The sequence below is a fragment of the Telopea speciosissima genome, chromosome 4, assembly GCF_018873765.1.
Source record: "Telopea speciosissima isolate NSW1024214 ecotype Mountain lineage chromosome 4, Tspe_v1, whole genome shotgun sequence".
Classification (NCBI taxonomy): Eukaryota; Viridiplantae; Streptophyta; class Magnoliopsida; order Proteales; family Proteaceae; genus Telopea; species Telopea speciosissima.
Window position 1 is genome coordinate 2066019 of NC_057919.1, and position 11506 is coordinate 2077524.

General features: G+C 37.6%; 1 protein-coding gene across 3 annotated transcripts; it reads left to right on the top strand.

Annotated features, from left to right (window-relative positions):
* Positions 1-80: 80 nt before the first annotated feature.
* LOC122658129 (phosphatidylinositol/phosphatidylcholine transfer protein SFH12-like) lies at positions 81-8430 on the top strand. Of its 3 annotated transcripts, none has more exons than XM_043853032.1 (15): positions 81-213; positions 1078-1223; positions 1935-2178; positions 2775-2874; positions 2985-3251; positions 3551-3628; positions 3742-3843; positions 3928-3977; positions 4209-4308; positions 4420-4515; positions 4702-4809; positions 5727-5850; positions 6289-6680; positions 8186-8263; positions 8384-8430. In XM_043853032.1, exons 2-15 carry the CDS (start codon positions 1172-1174, stop codon positions 8399-8401), a joined length of 1809 nt encoding a protein of 602 aa, XP_043708967.1. In that variant the 5' UTR covers positions 81-213; positions 1078-1171; the 3' UTR covers positions 8402-8430. The 3 variants fall into 3 exon arrangements, with proteins under 3 accessions (XP_043708967.1, XP_043708969.1, XP_043708968.1); XM_043853034.1 differs by having other exon boundaries at positions 4720-4809; XM_043853033.1 differs by having other exon boundaries at positions 1155-1223.
* The last annotated feature ends 3076 nt before the right edge of the window (positions 8431-11506 follow it).

Below are 11506 nucleotides of genomic sequence, written 5' to 3' on the forward strand. Positions count from 1 at the left end.
GCAAGCTGAGAACGAACATGGCAGGTGACTACGTCAAAAAAGTAAACAACCCTATAAATTATAAAAGTTTTTTTTCTCTCTCTCTCGCTTCGTTGTCGGTTCAGCGTCGTGTCGTCCTCATTGTCCATTCTCCGTTTTCTTAGGTGCCCTTGAGAGGATTATTCGGTGATTTATAAGTTTCTCCTCTCCAGGGTTCGACATTTTTTGTCAGAGGTAATTTTCCCGAACCCCCCTCTCTCTCTTTCTATTGTTTCTGTTTTGTTTGTTTGAATCTTAGCTCCAATTTCTGGTTTTCAGCTCGGACCTGAATAGTATCTCTTTCGTTTTTCAACATTCTTCTTGTTCATTGAATTTATTTTTTTTCGTTCTGACATGATTAGTTTCTATATCCTCTGTTTGAATATAGATATTGTGGAAACTGGATAAAACTATGATTGTATGATTGTTTATTTTCCTCAATTTTGCGTACGAATTCCCCAATATGACCAAATTTTTAGTTTTAGATTCTTTGATATTTATTCATGAGCTGCTGAAAAAATAAAGATGGCCACTCTCTTTATCTGCGACTTTGTATGATTATATGAATATAAACTTGGATTCTTGTATTTCTGGTTCAACATTGGACTGGTGAGATGAATACATTTTTTCTTTCTTTCTTTCTCTGTGTTATGGATATATCTGCTGTCCGGATCTCTCTGTGTGATACTACTTCTTTGGATTATCTTTATCGGTGGTAAGCAGTAGTGCAAAACAGACAATTCCGATTTATGGATCTCTATGGATTCTGTCTCGGGCTGTTTCTGTTTTCATGATTACTAGTGTATGATCCGAAGCCTACTTAAACAAATGAGTATTGTTCCTCGGATTTGGGGTTTTTTATTGTCTGATGCAATAAGTGGTGACTGCTTTTCCCACCCTCCCTTTTCTATAGCAGATGAATAATGGTTCTGACAGTGAAGTTGGGAGAATACAATTTTTTTTTTTTAGCCAGGGGGGAAATACAAGTTGTAAACTACATTTTATGAATTAAAATGTAATCTTGGACTCTGATGTTTGTTCACCTTGTGCACGATGCAGACATTTGGTGGCGGGGACCTTCAACTCTATTATCATAATATGAGTGTATAATTCTCCTGCCCTTAGCCGTCTCACAGGAGCAAGCTCACTAATAATGACCATGTGTGAAGTAATGTCTGGATCTCTCGAGCGTTCCTTGAGACCTGGTAAGTAATTGAATAACCAAATCCATAGTATTAAACTATTTGTTTTTACTTTGGAGTGAAGTCTGGTAAGAAATTGTTTCCAATAATCCCTGTCTCATGTAATGAGTTTTTGTAAAACTAAAACTCCATTTCTTTTTGACATATGTAACTGTTTAAATACAAAAGGATAATAAAATTTAACATGTACATCATTGTTTTTATCATTCATGGGTTTTGACTTCACATTCTAAGATGTGCTAAATAGTTCCTTGCACCCTACACATGTGGTTTGATCTACATAAGATTCAACAATATAATAAGAGTTGGAAGGCTATTCGAAAGATGCAAAGTTCAAAGATTATTATTCAGTAATGTATTTCATTTTATGGATAAAAGAAAGAGCGTCCCAGTGCACGAGGTTCCCGCTACAGAAGGGTCTGGGAAGGGCAAATGTATGCGCCTTACCCCCTGCTTCGCAGGAGAGGCTGCTTCCAAGTTTTGAACTCACAACCGACAGGTTGCAATAGTGCAACTTAACCGCTGCATCAAGGTTGCAAATGTATTTCATCTTATGGATGTTTCATCAAAATCCCACATTTGATGGAAACAATAGAATGCCAAGTATATTTACTGAGAATTTTTTTCGATTCTTAGTGTCTGAATGGTATGCAGCATTGTTGAATCTGACTGTCGAAAATGTTTGAGCCTTTACTTTTCATTGTTTGTTTGCAGGTCTCGAAAAACCAGATATGGAAAATACTAGGATCGGGTCTTTGAAAAAGAAAGCTATCAATGCCTCATCCAAGTTCAGGCATTCCATGACAAAGAGGGGTAGGAGAAGCAGTAGAGTCATGTCTATTTCCATTGAGGATGATCGTGATGCAGAGGAAGTGCAGGCAGTTGATGCATTCCGTCAAGCACTCATCTTGGAAGAATTATTACCCTCGAAACATGATGATTACCATATGATGCTTAGGTGACTTTTTTTTCTTTAAAAAATGTTCCTCTGAAATTGTTGTGCATGATGCATGTTTGCAAAACTTGTTATTGGTTGTTTCAAAGAAGGGAAAAATTCTCTCTCTCTGTTTCTCTCTCTCTCTTTTTTGGGAGGGGGGGGGGGGGGATTACCGTATTAGGACATTTTTTTTATTGTCAAAACCGTCAGAGAATAAAACAGAAAATCAACAATGCATACTTAATTAAAATGGCTTGATGTATGATATTATAGCGAGTTAAGACCACTTTGAACTCAGACATGTCATACGATACAGAAATGGTCTTGGTACATTAGTATCATAGAGTGGAAATTTGGAAGAACATTGAAAGATTTTAAATAGTATTTATTTATTCATTTGTTTATGAATGACAGAAATGCAGATATAGATAGAGACACACGTATGTAATATTACTTTTGCTTATATAGCAAGTTAGTGAAAGCAACATGATCTTGTACAGAGTTCATGTTATTAATTGTAAAATGAAATTTAGAACCACCTTATAAATAATCATAGAAGCACTGCTTCACTATTTTCGATTGAGTGTAAGCATTTAACTTTTTATCTAATGATGCAGATTTTTGAAGGCCAGGAAATTTGACATTGAGAAGACAAGGCAAATGTGGGCTGACATGATCCAGTGGAGGAAGGAATTTGGTTCTGACACAATCATGGAGGTATTCATGTAAAACTGGTGGTCAAAAGTGAAGAGTTCTGTTCTTTGAATAATCTAACTGTAGGGTTGTCGCTAATATGGTTATGTTCCTCATTTCCCACTATTCTTTAGGATTTTGAATTTGAAGAACTCAATGAAGTCCTAGAACACTATCCTCAAGGGCATCATGGAGTAGATAAGGATGGACGTCCTGTCTATATTGAGCAGCTGGGAAAAGTTGATGCTACCAAACTAATGCAAGCTACAACCATGGATCGGTATGTGAAGTATCACGTACGAGAGTTTGAGAGGACCTTTGCTGTTAAGTTCCCAGCCTGTTCTATTGCAGCAAAAAAGCACATTGATCAGAGCACAACCATACTGGATGTGCAAGGAGTGGTATGTGAGGATGGTCACATTTATTTTGGAAAGACTATAATCTCTGTTGTTATTACAAATATATTTGAGGAATAGACCCCAACTGTTGATTTGTAGGCATTGATAATATAGTTCTAAAATTGTTGCGAGGACAATTTTTTTTGGGGTGGGGGAAAGAAACCTAGAAAAGAGATAAAGAAAGTAGTGGGTATCTCTTGTCATTTTCTTTTCAGGAGATATTTCAGTTACTTCATTATCATATTATTTGACATGTATACATTCCTACTATACCAAGCTTAATACAGGAATTGGTGTCTTAGGGACTTAAAAATTTCAACAAACAAGCAAGGGAACTTATTACACGTATTCAGAAGATTGATGGCGATAATTATCCTGAGGTACTGTATTTCTTCCTTTGTTCAATTAATATGCTGTCGCTTTTTAATTTTTTCCTGCAGTGCAGATGACAGTTTTGATGATGTGATATGGAAAATTTCTGTTTCCATTGCAGACCCTGTGCCGCATGTTCATCATCAATGCTGGTCCTGGATTTAGACTTTTATGGAACACTGTTAAGACCTTCCTTGATCCCAAAACTACAGCAAAGATCAACGTAAGCATATTCTTTTCCTTTTCCATCTGTTGCTTGTTTCGATCAAGGATTCTACTTTAACTGTTGTTGGATGTTGCCCATCAGGTTCTTGGGAATAAGTACCAGAGCAAATTGCTTGAAGTTATTGATGCTAGGTAAGCTCTTATATGGTTAATGTAATACAAAATTTTCTTTTTCCATTTTGGTTTCTCATTATCCAATGTAATCCATAACATTGGCTGCTGAATTTGTACTTAGTAATTTATGGCCGTCAAATGTGTAGTCAGTAATATATAAGTTGTTAGATTCTTGAGTAGTATGATTAATTGATCTGATTACTTTAAATCAAACATCACCACTATTTCTGTTTCCTGGCTTTGTACCAGTGAGCTGCCAGAATTTTTGGGTGGTACTTGTACTTGTGCTAATCAGGGTGGCTGTATGCGTTCTGATAAGGGCCCATGGAAGGACACACAGATATTGAAGGTTATCTTGCACTTTTTTCTCTCTCTTCCATTCATTTCTTTCTGAGAGTGGTCTTATTCTTATCAAATAGCATACTGTATTAATATTGCCAGTTGATATCTTGGTATGCAGATGGTTCAAAATGGTGATGCCAAATGCTCGCGAAAGACTGAGGCACCAAGCACTGATGAGAAGACAATTTCTGAGGATGAGATACTGTACCCAAAGGTCTTTACTGATCTTGAAACCTGTCTTCCTCCCGCACTTAATGCTCTGTTTTATTCTCTAGATTCTCTTATTTATATTTTCAATGCTGAACTATCAACCTTCTTCTTAAATTCAATTCTGCAAAGCCAAGTTTATGTGGCTAATTATTTTGCTTTATTCTCTCACTCTTCGTAATATATAATCAAAGGATGTGATTCTGTGAAGGGGGAGGAAGCTGATGATATGCGATCTCACTCACCCAAACTTCAAAGGGAGTATATTCAGCATCCACAACCCTCTCCTGTTCACGAAGAAGTAAGTATCCACAGCTCACTCAGGCTTTTTTGTTTGTTGTGTTACTGAGATTTGAAATTGTTGGGACATCGACTAACTTTGGGACCTTGGATGAGTTCATATCCCAGTTGGGTCTCTCCACTTACCTTTGGGTTGTATAATTTATAATGGTATTAGCGCTGCTAGGCTCATGACGTTAATGATACATCCATGTATGGCCATTAAAAGAAAGGCCACACGTGCACGTGTATACTGCCACCCAAAAGATGGGCTACACATGAGGTGAGTGTTGGTCCCTAACATTGACTCACTCTACTACGTTAGATGACTTGATATACAAGTTGGGCCTCTCCACTAAATAGTTTTAGATTTTGGGGTAATAATGCACAAAAAATATGTTTTGGGCTTTGACAATTTATTAGCAGGCTTGAGAAGCTTTGTTCCTCTTAATGCAATGTCCTCAGTGCCTTCCTGGAATTCCGATTGCGGGGGGATGTCTGAAGCTGCATTTTGTTCAGAAACTGTCAAATATACATGTCATTTTTAGAACTATAATTTAGTTCCTATTCCCACCATTGGGCTTCTGAAAGTAGATGAAAGCTTGGAAATTCCAGAGTGACTGAAATGGACCAACTACTACCCACTCTTCTTCTATTGCAACCTATATCTGTTGCCTTGTTGCAGCCTTCTTTGTTCTCTTAGAATTTAATTAGGGAATCTGAGGAAATGCTGAAGGATCTCTGTTTCACCTTCCATGTACATAGACAGAGATGAAGGCATGCATTTCTAAGTAGTAGTATGGATATTGGAAAGCTTCAAGTGTCTTTGGACTATTGAATTTTAGCATGATTATCTTTCACCTTTATTATTACTCAAGTGCTATTTATCGCTGGTAAGAGTTTGATAGCATCTCAATATTTTAAAAACCTACCTTGCAGGCTCAAATTGGCAAAAATAGCTATGGTAAATATGGATATGATGAGTTCATCCCAGTGGTTGATAAGTCTGTGGACACAACTTGGCATAAAGCAGTAGCAAATGACAAGCTCGCGCTCTCTAAAGGTATATGTTTTGTTTATTTTTTTGTGTGTATCTATGTATTTGCAGCTCATCCACAGTTTCCACTGATCCACTCTACATTGGGTCACTAAGGTGTTTCATCTAGGTCAGGAATCAAAATTAATTGATTATGGCGACAAGAACTGCCATGATTTTCTGTATGATACGCCAATTTAGTTTTGACAACGTTATGAATGGAGGATATCAATAATCCTCTATATTGATTGCCGACAAAAAGGATATCCATATATTTCTGCTTGTCCATATTTTCCTTTATACTACTGCCAAAATTTTTGTATAAGCACTTGCCATACACACAAGATGGATTTTCCATCAAGTTGAGTGAGAAACCCAAGAGAAAGAATACCAATAAATTACTTGTCAAGGGGTTTTGAATCCAAAGAACTCGTCCATAACTTTCTGTTCTAACTTGTTAATTAGGTTGCTACACTATGGATGATGCTTGCAAGGGTTCAGATGGGGTTAGTGGTCCGATCTTCACTGGGCTCATGGCCTTTGTTATGGGCATCGTCACTATGATCAGAGTATCGCGCGACATGCCAAAGAAGCTCACAAATGCAACTCTCTATTCTAGCTCTGTTTGCTGTGCTGACACAATGTATAAAGGCCAGGAGCAGCACCACCAGTTGTCTGGTCCTGCCATCTCCGTTGCCGAATACATGACTGTCATGAAGCGTATGGGTGAATTGGAAGAGAAGGTGAATGTTCTAAGCATGAAGCCTGCAGCAATGCCAGCTGAGAAGGAGGAAATGCTTAATGCTGCTGTAAGCCGAGTTGATGCCCTTGAGCAAGAGCTTATGGCAACCAAGAAGGTAAGATCATTGATTCCCATGAAAATTTTCATTGCCCCAAGTCCCAGTAGTTTTTTATTGAAGAAAAAAGACACTGAAAAAAAAATTCTTTTAGCATGCATTTGCTTTTCTATGTGAATGTGTCTGTTTCTAGTAATTTTGAAAGAGTTCCAAAATTAGGAAAACCTGCACAATAGAAATTTACAGTAGACGTGTGATTAAACAAGCGAAAATTCACCATCCACACTAGGCTGCGATGATACTGGTCCGGAACAACATTCTGTATAGATGGTTTGAGTGGTGGCTTCTTTCTCAGATATTTACCTTTATAATAAAGTTCTCTATTATAAGGTGAAAGTTTTCCTTCACCCGTAGAGAAGAAGAATTCCTTCTCCACTGGTGAAGTGAGTCAAGTGACCACTTGATTGATTGACGAAATCGTAACTACCCCCTTCCCTAATGCAATCCTATGGTACTGATGGCCATGGTGAAGGAATTCCTCTTTCATTTTGGGGTGAAGGGAAAATCGGTCCCTATTATAATATAAACTGCTGATATGGGTGCAAAGTAAAATTTCTTTTTTCCTTTGGTAGAACAAAATGTTTCTTCTAGTGAATGTGTAGTTTGGTTAAGCTAGATTGTGTCCCTGACAAAACAATAGTTTTATTTATGTTGTGTAGATATTTTTAGGTTTATTGCTATCGGTCAATGATCAAAGCCAATAGAGGTTGGTTTAGCTAGAAATAGCCTTTACTCTTACAAGGATTTCAGCCCTGGGGCAATTCATGTCTTTATAAACCTTAGTTCAATCAAAATAAGGGACTGGTGTTTCCAAGTGGGCTGGTTTAGAGAGGGTTCTCCAATCGGGCCTTGCTTTTACCAAGTGGTAAGTCTAATGGGATTGTACTTCTGTGGATAGATGGATCACAGGTCCTCTGCTCACATGTGAAGTTTCATCTCAATTGGAGTTAGACAAGTGGGAAAATCAAGTATTGAAAAATTAAGGACAACGGAGTGGGTGCACACCTAGAAATGGATGGGTGGCTGAACATACATGGGGATATTTGAATTTGAGTCTGAAAATTGGCTTACGGCCAATCTAAACCATTCCTTACTATCTTACAGTCGGAATTGCCAAATCGTGCTCCACCTGATGGAATACTCATTTAGAAAACCTCTCCAAACGGGCAGCTTAAAAAAACTTTGTCCTAAAAGTAAAAGCACAAATAAAATAGTGATAGTAATTTAGTTATACTCAAATAGAAAGTGAACGAATCTAGAGAACTACATCATGGATCTGACTCCTCTCCAGGAAGCACACCCTGGGGGCATCCAAAAGGCTGGGCACGTTGAGATGTGCATCAGGCACACACCGTGCCCAGCGGCCCAACACCGTTGGATGCCTCCTGGGCACTCCCTGGAGAGGAGCTCAATGCCTAGATCACACCCTCTTTTCCCAAAAAGGAAAAGAATAAATAGAGTAGTTAGATATCTTCTTTTTTCGCTAACTACTCTAGTCTCTGCAGGCTCTTGAGGATTCCATTGCTCGACAGGAAGAGCTTATGGATTACATTGAGAAGAAGAAGAAGAAGAAAAAATTGTTGGTAAGTCATCAAGGGTGTAATATTGCTTTACTGATTCTGTCTGTCTGTTTGTTCAGATCAATTTAAGAATTAATCTTCACCTTTTCTTATGTTTTTTTCTTTTTAAAACTGTGAATACAGAATCCGTTCAGCTGGTAAAGAGAGAAGAAGGCGGCCACTGTATGATGCTCACAGACTATAGGCAAAGCCGTGTGTATTTTGTTTGTTCAAAATTCTTTAAAACCGTTCAAATGCTCTCTGACCTCTATATTTACCATTACCAGAAAAAGATTCAAACGTTCTGCTTAATTATATATATAAGTTAACCATTCTTTCACATTTCCATTCATAATCTTAAATAAAACTCGCCATTGGCAATTGCTTACTTGTTGTTCCCAGATTAAAAATGTTGATTCTATCCTCCTTGTTGCTTCCTTTTTCTTTTTCTTCATCACGGGACCGCAGGGAAAACAACTAATGCAGTTAAGGGTGTGAAATGTGAATTGTAAACCAAAATGAAATAAAACTGTTTAAACTGGTATAAACCCCACCCCAACCCCTTTTCAATTTTTAAAACCAAATCAATTCGTCACCTCTGTTGGCATGAACAGATGGCAGGGATAGGGGAGGGTGAGGCTGGGGGGTGTTGCATGGCAGGGGCATGGGTGGGTGACATGCTTCTTTAAGGTTAGTACAAGACTGTTTAAACCGGTTTAAACCCCAACCACAGCCACATTTCCTTTTTCGTGCCTTGCTTCTTTAACGTTAGTACGAGATACTCTCAAGTCTCCTATAAATTGAAGAAGCGAATCGAACAAAACTGGTTAAGCTATACCAACTTGCCAAGATTGTATATGAACTGAATGAATCCAAATAGGAAACGAATAAATCTTAACCGATTGATTTTTGGTTTCGATCTAAGGTTATGAAAAAAATATTCTGTTTCAATTTGTATATATTGTATCCTAAAACGAATCAAAATCAAATTAAAAAATTGGAATCGAATTGATTGACACCCTTATCCAATATGCCTCTTAGCCTTTTTTTAATATTTTTTCCATGCTTAATGATTTTTAAGTTGTATTGGCTGATTCGTATCAATATCACCAGTGATTGATATTGATACATGATCGATACGGCTCGGTCAATATAGTATAATTTCTTCCATGTGACACCACAACCTAATTTACTTACTAGGCTCCATTTGTTTCGATGTAAAATTTTTCAATTTTCCGTGGCAAATTTTACTTCGTTATAAAATTTTACATGGTGAAAAAGTTTCTAATGTTTGTTTCCATAAAAAAAGATATTGGAATACTTTTCAACATTTAAAATTTTACATCTGAAATATTTTGAAGTGAAAATTCTCAAGTAAAATTTTATACCGAAACAAATGGAGCCTATAACAAAATTTTTATTTAAATGGTGAGAGAAGAAAAGCAGCGATAAAGATAACATCAATAAACTGTAGCCTTATTTCGTTGCGGCATATTGTAGAATCTTATTTGATTGCATCATTAATTGCTTTAAACAACTATTGATACTAGGTTTTCGCGGATCTAACCATATGATGGTGTAGCCCTATTGGACAAAGGGTAATAGTGTTGAGTTTGTATCCAATTCCTAAAGTTGTACAACGTGGCTGTGTTAGATGGAGATGTCGACATCTGATAGTTCGAACATTCAACGGCTCAAACTCAACAAAAATCAATGAACTCAGATTGTTGAACGTCCAAACTGCCACATGTCCACATCTCTACCTAACAATGCGCACAGCTTTAGAGAATTGGAGAGATTATTTTCCATCACTATCAATAATAGCAAAGATTGAAGCCGCTCGATAGGTCGTGTTTGTTACACATTCCACGAGGAATTCATCAAACTATTGAATTTTTCACACTTTGCTGGGGCCAAGGGAGCAGATGTAGGCATTCAATTTTTTTGCTTTAAAAAAGGATGTTTTTAAAACAACGCGGAGTCAATACCAGTGACATCAATAGCGTTGCCTTCGCCACCTCCACGGTAACCTTCTTGGTTTTTCACCTCACAGGACCAAGAACGTTTGCAATTGCGGCGGAAGCAAAGTCCCACTGAGGCTTCATTGCTCGATCAAATCAATTTTCCGTGCGAGCATCAGAAGTGGATGCTGGAGTTTGATATGTATCTATCTAAGGCCTCCTCTAATTCATGATTAGCTATAGCTCCACAATGAAAAAAACGGTACTTCATAACGAGCTGATAACTCATTTGTGAGAGAGGGTGTACGAAACGCCTAAGGTTTAGGCTCATAGACTTTTCCCTTAATAAATTCAGCTAAAATAATAGGTCTTTAAAAGGATCGCTCCATGCAACATTGAAGGATAATCACCAAAGTCAGGACACAAAATGAGACAGGTCGATGAAGACGTTCTCCTAATCCCAGAACAATGTTATGGATCTCATTTCAACATTGAGTCTTGAAGGGAAATCCTGCAACTTCACAATCAAATTTGATGAGAACGGCAGCTGCCACTGTCAAGGATTTTAAATTATCTGGGTCAAATCAGACATGCCAATTGGGTTTGAATCAGCCCCTCAAATCTGGAAACCCAACTATCGAGTTCCAAACCATGGTTTCAATGAATCCAGAATAGCTGGAAACAGATCGGATTTTGGAAAGTGAGGGCACAACAGTACCAGACGCAGTATTTCCTACAGCTCCCGCCGTTGGGTGTGTTAGCTACTTCCCCAGTGAATCTGGTGACTAGTCTCAGTAGTGGCTCTTTCTGGATGTGATTTACTAGCAAATCCGATGCCAACCCCTCTTCCTCACAATGGGGTTTGACCTCTAAAGTTTATATTTGCTTCAAAATAGACCAGCAATTTTCATCGCTTGAACCATGATATGAGATACGGAATGACGAATGATTTGTTTGAATAAAAATAAGATTTGAAGAATCTAAAGCAAATTTCAGGTTTAGATTAATAGTTTTGAGGTTAAGTATCAGTATCAAGGTCTGGTTAAAGTTTCATGGTTTTTTCTTTTTCCCAGCAAAATTCTCCATCAATTCTCCCAGAAATTGATTTTAAGGCATTGCAAAATGGACAATCCATAGGGGGAATCGTTTAACAGTGGACGTTTTACATCGGTTTGCAACAAATGGTAAAATCATGTTTGTGTTAATGGTCCTTTCTTCTAAAACATTTAGTTCACAATGTTTTGCGCCCAACAAGATGGAGCTTCAATTAATTTAAGAACCAGAAAAGCTATTTTACCTTACATGG

Coding starts and splice junctions, on each gene's coding strand:
- LOC122658129 (XM_043853032.1), top strand. CDS start 1,172: ATGACCATGTGTGAAGTAATGTCTGGATCTCTCGAGCGTTCCTTGAGA. Junction 2,179..2,774: donor GATTACCATATGATGCTTAG/GTGACTTTTTTT, acceptor CTAATGATGCAG/ATTTTTGAAGGCCAGGAAAT. Junction 3,629..3,741: donor ATGGCGATAATTATCCTGAG/GTACTGTATTTC, acceptor TTTCCATTGCAG/ACCCTGTGCCGCATGTTCAT.